We start from the raw sequence: 18649 nt of genomic DNA on the forward strand, positions 1-18649 counted from the left end.
CTTGGGTTCCCTGGCGATGGAGGAAGCCAAGCTTCCCTCCCGCCTGCCCTAGCAGGCTCTGAGCTCCTCTCAAGGCTACAAAGTTTCAATTATAGAAGGTAAATATCCCAGAATTAAAAAAAGAAAAAGAAAAAAGGAGAGGCTGGGAGCTTCCATTGCTGAGGGGGCTTGGCCAGCCTGAAAACACCCCTCAGTCCCTCACCCAGGGTAGCCAGGCACCCCAGTGGGGACCCCTACCCTGAAGGGGGTGTGACCAGTCTGCAAACAGGCATCAGCCCCTCACCCAGGCTGGCAAGACACCCAAGCGGGACCCCCACCCTGATCCGGGACACCCTTCAGGCCAAACCAGCCGGCCCCCACTTGTGCACCAGGCCTCTATCCTATATCGTAAAAGGGTAATATGAAAACTGACCCTAACAGCAGAAAGACTGGGAATGACTGGTCACTATGACACACACTGATCACCAGAGGGCAGATGCTCAATGCAGGAGCTGCCCCCTGGTGGTGAGTGCACTCCCACAGGGGAAGCTCTGCTCAGCCACAAGCCAGGCTGCCAGCTGCCAGTACAGCGGTGGTGGTGGAAGCCTCTCCCGCCTCCTCAGCAGCACTAAGGATGTCCAACTGCAGCTTAGGCCTGCTCCCTGCTGGCAAGTGGACATCCCCAGAGGGCTCCCGGGCTACCAGAGGGATGTCTGTTTGCCAGCTTAGACAAAATCCCCCAGGGAGCAGGCCTAAGCCAGCAGGTGGTCATCCCCCAAGGGGTCCCACCAGACTGCGAGATGACACAGGCCAGGCTGAGGGACCACCCCACCCCCCCCCCTTGTGCACAAATTTTTGTGCACTGGGCCTCTAGTTGAAACAATAAAACTAGACTGTTCTATACAGAGTTTGCTAGTACCCATTCCAAAGTAGTATTTATATGTTGTGTCATGATTTGGTTGTTTAGTTCTGTAAAATTTTGGAATTTTATGAAGAAAAATTAATTCCTTCTCAGGGCCTTTATTTAATAGATGAAACAACATTTTGAACAATATCGTTTTCCACTCTTGATGGTATATTTTTGCCAAATTTTATCTTTTTTATCTGTTAGTTTGACTAGATAAATATATTTGTAGAAGTTAGATTGTTTGGATACTTGTTCACATTTATTAGCCCCTTCCCCAATTACCCAAACTTTAAATATTTTAATGCATGGTTTAAGAATAGCCTCTAATTTAACTTTTTAAAAAAACCAAATCATCCAATTTCTTCTTTCTGTTTCCAGGCTGCCAAGTAGTCCTGGAGAAAGACATAAAGTGGATACTTTTCTTTTATTACAAACTGACCCAGGCCCTCACTTCTAATCTCTAGTTAAAATCCTATTAGTTTTCCCAATGCTATTATTCCAAATATTTTACCTTATTTTTTTCCAAATATAAAGCTGGACTTTCTCTAATCCCTTAATTTTCTGGAGATAGGGGTACTTTTACTGAGACTGTTTAACATGAGCTCCCTCAATTTTTATCCCAATCAAAGTGCTCTGAATACTCATCCATTTCCTCCTGTGTGCTTTCTGCTTCAGGAAATAATCATTGTGTTCAATCAGGGCTAACCCTCCAAATGAGCCTATGTTTTCTTTTATACTCAAAGATCTTTCTCTTCAAATATCTGCACTTCCTCTTCGACCTTCAGTTTCTCCCCCTCTTTCTATACACAGGACTGAAAATTTCCCAAACTATGAGCAAACAGTGAAACACCCTTTATAATCTGTATTCTCCTGAGCCATTATGCTGTCTCTCATCAGCACATCATCACTGAAACATAGTCTACAAAGCTCTGCCTGTATCTTTCTTTATTCCTTCATCCTCTGTACTTTTGGTTCTATCTACCCACTCTCTACAGAATTTAACCTCTTCAAAAATTAGCCTTTGGCTCTCCAAATCCAAAGAAGTTCTTGATATTTCACACACTTAAATGCTTCATATTCTTTACCCTTTTAAATCCCTCTGTGGTTTCTGAAACCATTTTGTGTTCGTTTTTGAAACACTGTGCTCCCATGATCATCAATGCTTCATGATCTTTGCCTTATAGACCTGCTCCTAAATATAGTATTCTCTCTACTCAACTCTGCTCTCTCAACATTCTTGTGGGAGCCAATGCTATTTTTGCCATTGTTCTAACTACAATTTTGAACAGAATGAATCAGAAATCCCTATCTCTACATGAGCTCATGCTAAAGGTCCAGTCACTTTTTTTTTCAACAAGTTCCTCTAAGCAGGTCTAATTAACATTTTTAAATAAACCAACTTGTATACGTTTTTTGGTAATTCTTGGGAAATAGGCAATAAAATAATTAGGAGTAAAGGGTTATTATGTATGCATTGTGCTTCAGAAAAAAAGTCTGTCTTGTCTGTGGTATATATACAATATGTATTTTAGATGATGCTATATATAGATAGATAGATAGATAGATAGATAGATAGATGATAGATTTATGTAATTGTGTGTTTGTATGTGTAAAATGTTAACATTATACTAATTTGTATAAAGAATGTATGGCTCTTTCTTGTATTATTTTATTCTCAAACATTTCTAGAAGTTAAAATTATTTCAAAATAAAAATTATAAAAATATGTGGAATGTAACTAAAGATGGGTTGAAAAGAAATTTCATAGCTTTGAAGACATCCTATATAATAAAAAGGTAATATGCAAATTGACCTTAACAGCAGAATGACCGGGAATGACTGGTCACTATGACACACACTGACCACTAGGGGGCAGATGCTCAATGCAGGAGATGCCCCCTGGTGGTCAGTGTGCTCCCACAAGGGGAGCTCTGCTTAGCCCCAAGCCAGGCTCCTGACTGCCAGCACAGCGGTGGTGCTGGTAGCCAGGAGCCTCTCCTGCCTCCTCAGCAGCGCTAAGGATGTCCGACTGCAGCTTAGGCTGGCTCCCCGCTGGCAAGTGGACATCCCCCAAGGGCTCCCGGGCTGCCAGAGGGATGTCTGACTGCCAACTTAGGCCCAATCCCCCGGGGAGCAGGCCTACGCCAGCAGGTGGACATCCCCTGAGGGGTCCCAGACTGCGAGAGAGCACAGGTCAGGCTGAGGGACCACCCCCCCGAGTGCACAAATTTTTGTGCACTGGGCCTCTAGTTTATTATAAAACAAAGAAACAGAATACAAAAAGCTGAGCTTTCAACTCAATAAGCTTAAAAAAACAGACAAACATTATAGTCAAACATGCAGAAAAAATAATGGAGAAAAATGCAGAAATTAATTTACATGATTAACAATAAAGCTGCAGGGAATTTTCACCTACCTATCCATTGCTAAAAAGATGCCCATTCTCTCCTTCATCTCCCTCTACTATTTGTTTCTCTCATCCTTTAACTGTTGAACTAGAGGCTCGGTGCACAAAAATTTGTGCACTGGGGGGGGAGGGGGCGGTCTTTCAGCCCAGCCTGTGCCCTCTAGCACTCTGGGACACCACGGATGATGACCACCTGCTGGCTTAGGCCCGCTCCCCGGGGGATTGGGCCTAAGATGACAGTCAGACATCCCTCTGATAGCCCAGCAGCCCTCGGGGAATGTCCACTTGCCAGCGGGGAGCAGACCTAAACTGCAGTCGGACATCCTTAGCGCTACTGAGGAGGCAGGAGAGGCTCCTACCACCACCGCTTTACTGGCAGCCATCAGCTTGGCTTGTGGCTGAGCAGAGCTCCTCCCATGTGAGAGCGCCATGACCACCAGAGGGCAGCTCCTGCATTGAGCGTCTGCCCCCTGGTGGTCAGTGTGTGTCATAGTGACCAGTCATTCCCAATCATTAGGGTCAGTTTGCATATTACCCTTTTACTATATAGGACAAAGGCCTGGTACATGGGTGGGGGCCGGCTGGCTTGCCCTGAAGGGTGTCCTGGGTCAGGGTGGGGGTCCCACTTGGGTGCCTGGCCAGCCTGTGTGAGGGGCTGATGGGTGTTTGCAGGCTGGTCACACCCCCTTCAGGGTGGAAGTCCCCACTGGGGTGCCTGGCGAGTCTAGGTGAGGGGCTGAGGGCTGTTTTCAGGCTGGTGGGTGACTGAAGCTCCCAACCTCTCCTTTTCCCTTTTTTTTAATTCTGGGATTTGTTTACCTTCTATGGCTGTCACTGGAACTGAGAGCCGGCTTTAGCTCTGAGGCTCGGTTCCAGCTCTGAGACCTTGGCTGCTGAAAGCAGGTATCTGGGTATGTTTGGCTTCTATAATTGAAACACTGTTGCAGCTCCATCTCTGAGGCCCAGCTGGCTGAAAGCAGGTTTCTGGGTTTGTTTAGCTTCTATAATTGCAACATTTTTTCTTAGAGTGCAGCTCAGAAGCCAGCAGCAGCAGGCGGGGAACCTTGGCTTCCTCCATCACTGGAGCAAGCAAGCCTCCTGTTTGCTTCAGCTGCCTGGCTGCCTGCCGCCATCTTGTTTGGCAGTTAATTTGCATATCGCCCTGATTAGCCAATGGGAAGCATGTCGGAGGTACAGTTAATTACCATGTTTGTCTATTATTAGATAAGATAATTGACTATGCTTTAAATGTGCTTTTCTCTGTTTTTGCTATTGAAATTGCGCCATCTTTAAAGTACAGGCATTAATGGGAAGATATGCCCTAGTTTGGCCCTGACTGGTTTGGCTCAGTGGATAGAGTATCGGCCTGCAGACTGAAGGGTCCCAGGTTCGATTCCGGTCAAGGGCATGTACCTTGGTTGCAGGCACATCCCCAGTGGGGAGTGTGCAAGAGGCAGCTGATCGATGTTTCTAACTCTCTGTCCCTCTCCCTTCCTCTCTGTAAAAAATCAATAAAATATATTTAAAAAAAAAAAGATATGCCCTAGTTTGGAAGGTACTTATATAGTCTTTTCTGAGGCAGTGATGTGAGTACCATGATTTAAGTGATGAGTACGATGCCCAAGGAAAAAGTTGGAGGAAAGTGGAAGAGAAACATGTGTAAAGTTTTGAAATAAAGAAAAATGGGCATTCTCAAGAAAGTAGAGCAAAGTGAGAAAGAAGAGATAAATCTAAAAGAAAAATAGCAATAGTAAAAAAAAAAAAAAAAAGGTTTGGCAACTATTTAGGAAGCCAAATAAAATGAAATACTATACATATCAAATTAGATAAGATCTTTTCTAATAATGATACCTACAATGAATAGGAAATGAGCCTTCTTAACCATTTTTCATGATAATATTAATTTGCACAAGTTCTATTGTACAAAACTATTTTAGAAATTTTGGTAATAAAGATCAAAGCCTACACTGAGAACTTCCACTTGTTGGAATTTCCTAAATTTCAGAATAATCTAAAATTTGCATGAAGGCTAATATAAAAATGTGATATAAATAAGACGTTTATAATTATTTGGTAAGAAAAATGGGAATTATTTTTTGAATCAGCACAGATCAAGTTAGCATCTTATGAATAGTATCTAACAATTCTATCATAAAATTATTTTTCCTCATTTTAAAAATTAAGAAACAGTTTCATAGAAGCTAAGAAAGTTGCCCAAAATCATATGACTAATGAAGAGTGAATCAGGGATCCAAGACTTATATAGTCTGACAATAAAATCTTCTCATTAAATCACAACAGTGTGGTAATTGTAGGGTTGGACAGAAGTGGGAGAAGGGTAAGGGGGTTAAATGGTGATGGAAAATAAATAAAATAAAATAAAGAGGAAAAAATATTCATCATTATAATAGCTAAAAAAACACATATCCCTTAGATATGCAACACCAGGATTTAAAAAATTATACTGTATCCACATATTTGCGATGTAGAAATTTCTCATATATTAAGACTATCAATATATATAAAAGGCTAATATGCAAAGTGTCCCCTCAACAATTCGACTGGGATATTGGGGTGTTCAATTGCCCATTATGATGTGCGCTGACCACCAGGGGGTGGCATGTAAAGGAGGAAGGCCCCAGCTGGCAGCCAGCAGCTGGGGAAGAAAGGCCCCAGCTGGAAGTCCCTGATTGGACCCGATCACCAGCCAGGCCTAGGGACCTTATCTGTGCATGAATTTCATGCACCAAGCCTCTAGTATCAGAAATAAACACTGATACTATACACCTCTCACAACCACATCAAAAGTACAACTAAAATAAATACAGAAAAACTATCATAAAGAACCACCCAAAATCTGGCTCAATGGAAGTCCTATAACTAGAAAAGTGAAGAAGAAAGTACATCAAGGCTGGTAGGACGGGTGGAGGCATGGAACAGACTGGTCCAACACCCATGTGTGGCATCTTTTTTAATCTGGAGGGATATCTCCACTGCAGAGACCTCCCCTGAGAAGCAAGGGGTCCCAGCCCCACACCAGACTCCTAGCCCAGGGTTCCAGAGCTGGGAAGAGAAGTCCCCATAACTCAGGGCTATAAAAACCAGTGGAGATTGTGGTTGAGTGACACCGGGGCTGCTGGAATCCCAGACAGTTCCCCTTAAAGGTCTGGTGCAGGAATTTATATGGTCCCACTTCCTCTGAGATCTAGCACCGGGTGGTGGCTTTGGGATATCCAGGGACATATGGGAGGAACTGGATTGTCTTGCATCTGGGCAGGAACTCGGTGGTGGCTTTCTCCCAGACGGGGATGCTCACATGGATCATTGTTCTTGTGCTGGGACCTCCCCCATCACAGAGCTGACTGGCAGCCATAACTGAGTTTCCATCAGCCTGGCCCACATTGCTTGCTCTATCCTGGTGATTCCCAGAGACTCTGCCCCATCCTATTTGCAGCCCTGACCAAGCTGTTAGCAGTGTTTTTTCCATATCAATGGCCTGCCCTGGCTCAGGCTTCATACTTTTCTAAAGTCTCTCAAACAAGTAAAACTGGCTTCCGCATACCCCAAACCTATCAATAAGAAGCCCAAGACTCAGCACCAGCACCAGCCTGCCTTGCCTCACAGCTGGTCCTTGCCTTAGCAGTTCCAGGGCCAATATAAATAGCAGTCATCTTCAGATATCTCTCTGTAGCTCCTGCCAGGCAGCCCCAGGCAGTAACTGACTTTGTACCTCCCAAAAGGCCCAAGAGCCAGAGTACCGGGTTGACAACTTCAAACTGTAGTAGATTACAACTCTACACATCCGTAAGTGAAACACTCAAGGGGCAGCTTCAGTGAGCACCAAAGCCCCACTGAAGCAAATTCTGCTCCATAGGGGTATCTAGTGCACAGCAGCTCTTCCACTGTAGTCACAGCTGGTTCTTACAGCCAGTTGGCCTGGAAGTGACACCAAAAGCAATCAAGACTCAACTACAAGACTGTGCACATAACTCAGACAGGGGTATGCATATGACTGGGGAGGCTGAGCCACTGGGCCGTACAGGACACCTACTACACAAGGACCCTCTACCAATTCAAGGAAACATAGCAGTTCTACCTAATACATAGAAACAAACACAGGGAAGCAGACAAAATGCAGAGACAAAGAAACATGTCAGAAATGAATGAAATGGAATCAAGAAAACTCCTGGATATTAAAACAATGATTATAATGTTGCTCAAGGATCTTAATGAGAGTTTCAAGGGACTTAGTGAAACTTTCAAGGATCTTAGTGAGAATTTCAAAGACATGAAAAAGGACCAGTCAGAAATTCAGTATACACTAACTGAAATAAATAATAATTTACAGATATTCACCAGTAGAGTAGAGCATCCCAGGAATCAAATCAATGATTTGGAATATGAGGAAGCAAAAAAACACCCAATCAGTTGAGCAAAAAGAAAAAAGAATCCAAAAATATGAGGTTCTGTAAAGAGCCTCTGGGACAACTTCAAGCGTACCAACATTCACATTATGGGAGTCCCAGAAGGTGAAGAGAGAGAGCAAGATATTGAAAACCTATTTGAAGAAATAACGTCAGAAAATTACTCCTACCTGGTGAAATAAATAGACTTACAAGTACAGGAAGTGCAGAGAGTCCTAAATAAGAGGAACCAACGAAGGTCCACACCAAGACACATCAAATTAAAGAGCTAAGTGCTAAAGACAAAGAGAGAATCTTAAAAGCAGCAAGAGAAAAGCAGTTATCTACAAGGTAATGCCCATACAACTGTCAGCTGATTTATCAACAGAAACGATGCAGGCCAGAAGAGAGTGGCAAGAAATATTCAAAGTGATGAATAGGAAGGACATACAAATAAGATTACTCCAACCAGCAAAGGTATCATTTAGAATTGAAGGTCAGATAAACAGCTTCACAAACAAGAAAAAGCTAAAGGAGATCATCACCACTAAACTAGTATTACATTAAATGTTGAAAGGTATTCTTTAAGAAGATGAAGATGAAGAAGAAGAAGAAGAAGAAAGAAGAAGAAAGGAGAAAGAAGAGGAGAAGAATAAGGAGAAGAGCAAAAATATAAACAATAAAATGGCTATATATAGATATATATATAGGTATATATATATATATCAACAATTGAATCTAAAAATCAAAGTAAATGAACAAGAAATATAATGAACAAAATGAACTGATGAATAAAATTTAAAAAGCTCTGTCCTAGCCTGTTTAGCTCAGTGGATGGGGGCGGGCCTGCAGACTGAAGGGTCCCAAGTTCAATTCTGATCAAGGGCACATGCCTGGTTTGTGGGCTCAATCCCTAGTAGGGGACATGCAGGAGGAAGACAATCAATGATTCTCCCTCATATTGATATTTCCTTCTGACCCTCTCCCTTCCTCTCTGAAATCAATTTTTAAAAAAAGAAAAGAAAAAGCTCCAACAAGATTTGTTTAATGGGATTTATTTTCAATGCCATTCCGGGCACCTTGAGCAGTGCCTAATGCAAAGTCGGGGCTGAGTTATACTTGATGAATGAATGAAAGCATTTGTCGCACACTGAGCAGGATCCTTTGAAGTCCTTGGCCACACCTCACTTCCCAGCAGAGCTTCCTATCCCTGGGTCCTGCTGCATCTGGACATTTAAAGATGTTTGTCAAGTTGCCCTCCTCCCCTTCTTTTACTCTCAGTACTGAGTGGGGAAGGGAGGAAGGACATGGTCTCCTCTTAATTCCAGGCTGCTTTGTCTTTCTGACTCTCTCCCAGGCCCCAGCAGCCTTCTCCCTTCCTCTTCTCCCCTCTCCTGACAGCCTCTCTCTTGGAAGTTCCAGGTTCTTTGTGGCAACACCCCTATAGGTGCCTCTCTCCTCCTCTCCCTGCTCTGGGGTATCTGCAGAAAGGCACATCTCTATGTCCCCTACCCAGCAGAACACTGTGACCCCTCTTTGTGGGGCTGAGGCTGCCCTTATTCTGAGATTTCTCTTATGACCTCACCTTCTGTAAGTGAATCAGAGTCTGTTTCACTTTCCCTTTTGCTTCAGCTGCTCAACTGGTTCAAGGTCCACCCCTGCATGGGCTGGGCTTCCCCAGCCTGGAGCTCCCCTAGTGGCAGGTGAGTTTTCACTTTTCCTACATCAGCTGGGATTGCCCCTCTGTCCAGGCTAAAAGCTGCACCATGGAGCTCTGCAGAATTACACCTCAGCAGTGCTGCAAGTGCAAAGATACAGACAGAGCAGCAGGCTGAGACCCAGAAGAGGAGACTGAGACCAGAGACACCAAACAAGACTGGGTGAGACCCAGGTGACAGCCTCTGAGTGGACACTTGGATCCCCATTTGCTGACAGAGACAAGAGACCAGAGGCCAGGATGAAGCGGGACTTGGCTGTGTGTTGCACGCTGGTGCTGGTGCTGATGCTGATGGCCTCGGTGCTGACCAGGACAGGAGCAGCTCCTGCCCCTACGCCCGCCAGGACCCACCTGGGTGCAAGGGGCTGCCACATGGGCCAGTTCAAGTCTCTGTCGCCACAAGAGATGAAGGCCTTCAAGAGGGTCAAGGACGCCCTGGAAGAGTCGCTCCTGCTTAAGAACTGGAGCTGCGGCTCCCGCCCCCTCCCCAGGACCCGGGACCTGAGGCAGCTGCAGGTGTGGGAGCGCCCTGTGGCCTTGGAGGCTGAGCTGGCCCTGACACTGAAGGTCCTGGGGACCTTGAAGAACTCGACCCTGGGGGACATCCTGGACCAGCCCCTGCACACGCTGCACCACATCCACTCCAAGCTTCAGGCCTGTGTCCCAGCTCAGGCCACAGCAGGCCCCAGACCCCGGGGCCCCCTCCGCCAGTGGCTGCATCGCCTCCGGGAGGCCGGGAAGAAGGAATCCCAGGGCTGCCTTGAAGCCTCTGTCACATTGAACCTCTTCCGCCTCCTCACCCGTGACCTGAGATGTGTGGCCGCTGGAGACCTGTGTGCCTGACCCTGACACCCACCGGCAACCTGTCCCAGCCTCTTGGATTTTATTTATGCATGCCCCCCCTTTTTTAATTTATTGACTCTCACCCACTATTTATATATTTATGTGTGTGAATTGTCAAACTCAGACCCGACAAAATATTTATAGTTTTTGTAAAAATTTTGCAAATAAAAAATGAGTACAAGAAAAAATAGAATTTATTAAACTTGTCTCAACATTAATAAAGAAAAATAAATTGGAAATCCAGTATATTCTTGTGATATATTTATATGTATATATGTATACTAGAAGCCGGGTGCACAAATTTGTGCATTGTTGGGGGCCCTCGGTGTGGCCTGCTGGGACCTGTCCCGCCCCCCCCCATACTCATAGCCCCACAGCCCCACAGCCCTGGCTGGTAGCATGCCATGGGCTGGTGCCACCTCCTCACCTGCTCCACCATCCCGCCTGTGGGGCGATCAATTGGGGCCAGAGCTCCCTCAGTGCCTGAAAGCCAGGAAGAAGCCCCGTCCCCACCACCACTGGTCGCAGTCTGTGGGGCAATAGGCAGGGTAATCAGGCCCCTCTCCGCCACCAACTTGGGCTGGCATTGCCCGCTCACCGCCACCATCGCGCCACAGGCCCGCTCTCGTCGGTGCCCATCGCGGCCGGCAGTGCCTCCACTGCTGCCTGCTGCCAGCACCCTGTTGCTGATGTCAGCCATGTTCCATGCTGCCTCCCAGGTGGTTGGTGTACATCATAGCAAGTATTCGAACTCCAGGTCGAATGACCACCCAAGGGGACAATTTGCATATTAGGCTTTTAGTATATAGGACATGTATATATGTATATGTGTATATACATGGATATGAGTAGATAACTGATAGATGGTAAAGAGAGAGACTATTAAACAAGATAGCATATATCTGAATTTGAGGTCTACCACTAATCTCAGAAGGATTTTATGGAAATTCAGTGAGATAATTCATGTAAACTGTTTAGCAGAATGCCATGCACATAGTGATATTCACCAATGTATACACCTCATATGTCAACTAGACTCTCTCTGGTACCAGACTGCAACATAAAATGTCCTTGGTTTGGAAAGTCTAAATGATTTTTTAAGAACCCTAGAACCTTGCCCTAGCAGGTTTTCTCAGTAAACAGAGCATCAGCCTGCAGATTGAAGGGCTGAGTTCGATTGTGGTCAAAGGGCACATGCCCGGGTTGCGAGCTCAATCCCAGTAGGGGTAGTGTAGGAGGCAGCCAATCAATAATTATCTCTCATCTTTGGTGTTTCTGTTTCTCTTCCTCTCCTTTCCTCTCTGAAATCAATTAAAAAATTTTTTTTTAAAAAGAAAAATCCCAGAACCTTGAGAATTTCCTGGCTTCTGCATTCAACATGCCATCCTTTCCCCACCATGGTAGACAGCCAGATGTGAAACTCCATTCTAATGAAATACTTGTGAATAGACATCACTTAAAGGCTTGGGGTCGTGCAGAGAGGTAACATGGAGCACCACTCGTTTAAAACAATAATTACCGCCCCTTCTCCTACAAAGCGTCTCTAATCTCAAATCTTATTTTGGACATATCAGCTACCAAGAGTTTAGCAAGGGGTTGTCTTGGCCCTGCTCCCAAGGCCTTAGTGCCAGCCAACACTAAGCATGTAAAAACAAACACACACACACACACTCACACACACACATAAGTACACCACACAGCATCTATACTAATAAAAGAGTAATATGCTAATTAGACCAGATATCTTCCAGATGTCCTTCCGGACAAAGCCATGGTGGCAGGGGCCAAGGCAAAGGCAGTTAGGAGCTATCAAGCCGGCAAGGGATAGCACCATCTGGGGAAAGCAGTTAGGGGGCAAAGAGGCAGGCAGGGGAGGGCAGTTAGGGGGCAATCAGGCCAGCAGGCAGAGGCAGTTAGGGGCATCAGGCTGGCAGTTAGAGTGGTTAGGGGCAATCAGGCAGGCAAGCAGGCAAGTGGTTAGGAGCCAGAGGTTCCAGATTTTGAGAGGCATGTTCAACTGCTGGTTTCGGCCCAATCCCAGGCCTAAACTGGCAGTCGGACATCCCCTGAGGGGTCCCGGATTGGAGAGGGTGCAGGCCGGGCTGAAGGGCCCCCCCCCCCCCACACACACACACACACACAGGAATTTCGTGTACCAGGCCTCTAGTGTTATACATAAAAACCATGTTCTTAACATCACTAAAGGTATTTGTTTATGGAATTAAAATGGTAGGTGATTTTATTTTTTTTCTTTATACTTATCTTTTTTTACAATTGTTCTTTAGTTGTAAATATATATTATTCTTCAAAAAGTATATATATTACCTTTATTAAAAGGAAAAATAATTTTTAAAAGAAAGGTGGTACATAATAAATTTAAGACTATATTCTTTCAAAGTACAAGCTTTTTTAAATGGCCACTTAGTTATATGCTTCAATTAGTTGGAAGTTTTTACTTACATGGAATAATCTATGAAATAACCCAGTAATTGCAAGCAAATGACAGGATTAGAGTGTTTCTCTCCCCCTGAAGGTGAACATTCCATTTAATATGTGTATATCTTGCCTTATATTCTCATATTTTATATAAGTGAAAGCTATATTTAGGTGATATAAATTTTAATCAGTGACTATTCAAAAATGTCTCCAAAGTTGTTTTAATGAAGACCAAAATAACACAATATTCAAAGAATAAATTCTTTAAAAAATTTTATGATTCAAATACCATTGGGACGAAGCCTAAGTTTGTTGGGACATGAGAGGGGGGAGGGCCTGAAAAATTTAAGACTTGAGAGCCCATTCTATGTATTAAAGTGGTAGCAATTCATTTCACTCATTTTAATTAAAGGGAAAATGGATGTACATGATTCCAAAAGTCTTCGTTTTTCTAACTCTTCACCTGTAAGTAACAGAAAACTACTGCAGTTAGGATAAATTGGTGTTTATAGGTCCCAAGGAGAGGAATACAGAGAGGATTTAGGAAGGGAAAGGGATGAGGAACTGAAATCCGCCAGGCAGGGCTGGATGCTCATCTGCTTCCTTCATGATTTTAAACATATTTTCTCCCATTTCAAAGGGAAGTGAAATATAGTTGCTCCACAGACGAAGCCAGGGTGAAATAAGTTGGGTCCTCTTAGTTTTCATTTAAAATGTCTAGAAAATAGAATTCAACTGGGGCCCAGATTTGGTAAGGAACTCCCCTTGTCCAAAAAGCTAGAGGTAGAGATCTCCTTGTGTAGTTGTCTCTCGGTTTTAAAAGCCTTCTGTTTTTTGTTACCTGTTATTTCAACATAAATTCCTGGGAAAGAAAATCATTGTGCACTATGCCAAAATTCCTAAAAACTAAGGTATGCAAATGTTTGACAAATGACTTTACAGTTTTATTAAGTGAATATCAGTAAAACCTTAAAAACACGAAGAAAAAAGGAAGATATGTAAGAATATCAATCAAACATAAAAATCCCATCAGTGTTGCAGTGTATATAGATTACAGCTCATACTGCATTTACCAGGTGTACAGGTTAATAATGCAGATTTTTTTTTTCAATAGATGGAGTTACACATATGTTGATATATATGTGATTTGATATGTATGCTAATTTGTTGTATTGACAGCAAGCTTCAGAACTTCATATGTCAAATTTTCTGAGGGTGTTACCATCATAGATATTATTACACTTAAAAATGTCAGATTTTGTTCAAAAAAAAGAGCATTTGCAGGAAGTTTTAATTCATTACTTAAAAAGTGCTGCTGAAAGTTATCATATACTCCGGAAGCTTATGGTGAACATGCTCCATCTCAAGATACTTGTGAACACTGGTTTAAATGCTTTAAAAGTAATGATTTCAATGTGAAAGACAAAGAACATTCAAGTCAACTGAATGTTCTTTGGAAAGTGAATTTATTTTGAGAATCCCAATCGTGCAAAATGGTTGATCCAAGTCAATCATCAACATCAACTGCAAGGCCAAATCGCTTTGAAAAGAAGACAATGCTCTGCATTTGGTGGGATCAGGAAGGTGTGGTGTACTATGAGGTTCCAAAACCAGGTAAAAACGATATACTGATCGCTACCAACAACAAATAATCAATTTGAACCATGCTTTGATTGTGAAACGACCAGAACGGGACGGAAGATGCGGCAAAGTAATTTTGCTTCATGATGGCGCACCATCACACATTTCAAAACCAGTGAAAGACATGTTAAAAAATCTTGCCTCGGAAGTATTAACCCACCCACTGTATTCACCAGACCTTGCTCCTTCAGGTTACCACTTGCTCTGATTGATGGCACACGCACTTTCTGCACAGCACTTCAAAACCTAGGAAGAAATGGAAAATTGGGTTTCTGAATGGTTTGCCTCAAAACAAGCAAAGTTCTATTGGGACAATATCCACAAACTACCTGAAAGATGGGGGCAGTGTAGTTAGCGATGGACATTACTTTGACTAAAGCATTTTTGATGTTTCTCTTGATATTATCGTGTTTCCTTTGATACAAAATCCACATTATTAACCGGTATATGATCATAGTAAGCTTTCTATTGAAGAATAATATTCACATTTATATAGAACTACAGGCCCGTTACACGAAGAGATTCCTGCAATAGACCTTCCTTTCCCTGGCTGCCGGCACTGGTTTTCCTCCGGCACCCGGGACCCAGGCCTTTGCTCTGGCCGCAATGGAGAAGCGAACCCTCTTCAGCCTTCAGTCTTCCGCTGCTCAGGCCTGAGCCTTCAGCCTTTGCTCCATGCCTGCGTATGCAAATTAACCGCCATCTTTGTTGGGTTAATTTGCATATGCATCCGATTGGCTGGTGGGCATAGCAGAGAGACCAATTTGTACCTTTCTCTTTTATTAGTGTAGATAGCTCCCATTTATAGATTATGCCTTTCAATTCAACAGCACATTTTTGAAAGCTATAGAATTGTCTGCTTTCGATGGGTCATCAGTTGACTAAAGGAATTGCTTAGAAGAGTAAAAGTCTTCCAATAATGGCATTCGAGAGCACTGGCTAGTCCTCAAAGAGATGAGTGCCTCTCATCTGCCCTCTTACAGGGTCTCCTCGTGTGTAGTTGTCCCCTTTGCTTTAAAAGCCTTTCAGCTTTTATTATCCACAATTTTATTATTGGGAATATGCACTTTACTACCTACCAGGAACAGGGGGAAAAAGCCCAAACTCATAGAATCTATGCTAGTAATAGGGGAATATGCAGTTTGTCTAGGATGCCCTCACAGTAACAGTAACAATGGAACAGCAGGCTGGGTGGGGCGACAAGGCTGTTGGGCTGGGGGGGATAGTTGCAGGTGACCTGGCTAGCAAGCTGGGCAGTTAGTGGTGAGCAGGTCGACAGGGTGTGCACTTGGGGGCAAACAGGCAGGCAGGAAGGTGAGCAGTTAGGAGCCATCGGTCCCAGTTTGTGAGAGGGAAATACCCTGAGGGGTCCTGGATTGGACAGGGTGCAGGCTGGGCTGAGGGGACCCTCTTCACCCCCCCTGCATGAATTTCATGCACCAGGCCTCTACTGTCTTTATACTTGATGTGTGACAGAGGCTCTGTTGTTTGAAGAAGAGCAATAGATTTGAATAGTAAAAACATGAAATATTCCAGAAACCTAGCTTATCTGATAATCTAATAAATAGGTTATTTATAACTTCTATTTTGTAGGGTGGGGATATTGTCACATCACAAACTCTATAGTATCAATTTCTGTCAATAAGATCTACAGTCATGAAGACAAATTCATGGGTTCTCCATTCTACTACATAATAAGTTTAGCTCACAATGTGTCACACAGATATTTGAATCTTATTTCATTTTTAGGCATTGTATACCACAAAAAGGACAAAACTATAAATATTTCAAGATTAATGTAGATATAAACTGACGGCAAAATTGTTATTTATGAAAGTTGAAAGCCACACTACGAGTAATGTCTTTTTTGTTATTATTTCTAAATAAATGTGGTAATTTCTACTAAAGTTTTATAAGATGAAATAAAGAGAAAAATAAGTATAATCATATTCAATAATGGAAAAGTATGCACTTTAGTCTGCAGGACTTAGTATACTCAAAACACTAGCTTTTTTTTGCATGACTTCCAAAAACTTAAGCATCATGTTCCTAGAGATTTAACAGTGTAAAATGACAAAAGAAAAACAGGATACTGCTTTGTCACAGCTTTATTTTTCACAACCACATATAAGCAACTGAAAGTTTAACGTCTATTTCATGTCAACATTATCTAATTCATGGCATCTGTAGCCATTCAGTTTGACTCAAGATTAAACAATAAAGGACAAGAAAATAATTTTATTTTTCTATCATTTTCAATGTTGAATAAATATTCAAATTGCTAACAACTGCTGATCTTTGTATGGATTTCATTTTTGGAATTTTTTAATTGGCGTTTATCTTTTCTAAATTTAACACTTGCCACAAACCCTTTGGAAAGTTAACATTAGTCAGACATGATATCTGTTCCCCCCCGAACTCCAACCCAAGGCCCCTTTCATCATTATGTTGTTACCCTGGAGCTTCTACGGGACTGTATTACAACCTGCGAAGCCATCACACAATGCTCCCCTTACTGTAAAAAGGACATCTTTGCTGTCGATCTCCTGGTTCTGCTACAGCCTTTATTCATACAAACCTACTACAGTTTCTTTCATTTCCAGTAGTCAGAGTCTACACTTTGTTTTTATCAGAAATGAACTTTCTAGAAAAGCAAATTGCAAAAAGCATACCTTTTTCCCCCCAAATTTCTGGGTTAATTTCATTTTATATTGGTGATTATTTAGTTGTTCATGGAAAGTAAAAGTTAATACCTCTGTGTAGAATTAGTTTTAGTCCCTAGCCTTGGCCAGTGTCACTCAATGGTTAGAGTGTGGCTCCACACACCAAAGGGTCACAGATTTGATTCTTGGTCAAAGGCACATACCTGGGTTGCAGGTGCAATCCATGGCCCTAGTTGGCCTACGTGCAGGAGGAAACCAATTGATGTATGTCTTTCACATTAATGTCTCTCTCTCTCTCTCTCTCTCTCTCTCTCTCTCTCTCTCTCTCTCTCCACCTCCCTTCCCTCTCTTCCACTTTCTCTAAACATCAATGGGGAAAATGTCTTCCTGTGAGGATTAACAAAAAAACAAACAATAAAAGGAATTTATTTTAGTCCCTAGAGACAAAAACAACTATTTTTTATTGATATTATTTCCCTTTATAGCTAGATTTAATTCAACTCATTTCTTTTATTTTTCTTTTTGTCTGTATATGACATTGTCTTATCTTTTTTTTTTTTCTTTTTTTTTGCTTAATCCCTTCACCTTTATTCAATGTTCTCTCTCTTTTTTTTTTAAATATATTTTATTGATTTTTTACAGAGAGGGAGAGGGATAGAGAGTTAGAAATATCGATGAGAGAGAAACATCGACTGGTGCCTCCTGAACACCTCCTACTGGGGATGTGTCCGCAACCAAGGTACATACCCTTGACCAGAATCGAACCTGGAACCTTTCAGTCCTCAGGCCGACGCTCTATCCACTGAGCCAAACCAGTTTGGCTCAATGTTCTTTTAAAAATCATTTATAATCCCCAAAAGAATCAGATGAGCAATAATACACAGTGTAACTCCTGCTTACTTTAAAGCTCTAGTGAGCTCAAAAGTAAAGCATACCCAGGTAACCTAGAAAGAATGGTGATATAAAGAATATACCCCTACCCTACAAAAAGGGAGGCATTTATTTCTTCCCTGCAGATTTGTTTATTCTATACTTAACACAAGGATAGTAGGCTTTTAAAGGAATTTTGCTTAAAGAGGAGACAGTACCCTCTTGTTTATATATATAAAAGCCTTATATGCAAAGTGTCCCCTGAGGAGTTCCACTGACCAGATGTTTGATCACTCTCTATGAATTGTGCTGAACACCAGGGGGCAGCACGGAACGAAGGAAGGCCTCAGCCTGCAGCCAGCAGCCAAGGAAGGGGGCCCCCAGATGACAGCTGACAGCCACTAGTGACCCTACCCTGCATGAATTTTGTGCACTGGGCCTCTAGTTGTAAAATAAACAAATATGAAACAGAAGGTACATAGCAAATTCATTGTGTTTTTCAAAATGATAGGTAAAAGTTTGCAAACTGTCCCCATTGGTGAACTGAAGACCTGTTATAATCAGGTAACAAGAAGTGTATCTGGGACTGAGTTCTTTTATCAGTTCCTGTATCCATAACCCTTGACCTACATAGTCTAGACTTCTGCTCCACAGGGAAATTCATTTGGCCTATGCTTCATTACATCAACTGCACTCTAGATATTTAGTAATTAATCTCACAAATTAATCAGGAACTGGGTAGAGTGGGGGGTTAGAGAGAGGGGGATAAGGGGAGCATCAGTA

General features: G+C 42.8%; 2 protein-coding genes across 7 annotated transcripts in view; both read left to right on the forward strand.

Annotated features, from left to right (window-relative positions):
• GRIA4 (glutamate ionotropic receptor AMPA type subunit 4) overlaps positions 1–18649 on the forward strand; it is a 413129-nt gene that overhangs the window by 158534 nt on the left and 235946 nt on the right. The window lies entirely within an intron of this gene.
• Positions 8653–10329, forward strand: LOC118664391 (interferon lambda-3-like). The gene has a single exon (XM_036324441.1). The coding sequence runs from the start codon at positions 9654–9656 to the stop codon at positions 10254–10256; it is 603 nt and encodes a 200-aa protein (XP_036180334.1). The 5' UTR covers positions 8653–9653; the 3' UTR covers positions 10257–10329.

The sequence above is a fragment of the Myotis myotis genome, unplaced genomic scaffold (genome assembly GCF_014108235.1).
Source record: "Myotis myotis isolate mMyoMyo1 unplaced genomic scaffold, mMyoMyo1.p scaffold_m19_p_10, whole genome shotgun sequence".
NCBI lineage: Eukaryota > Metazoa > Chordata > Mammalia > Chiroptera > Vespertilionidae > Myotis > Myotis myotis.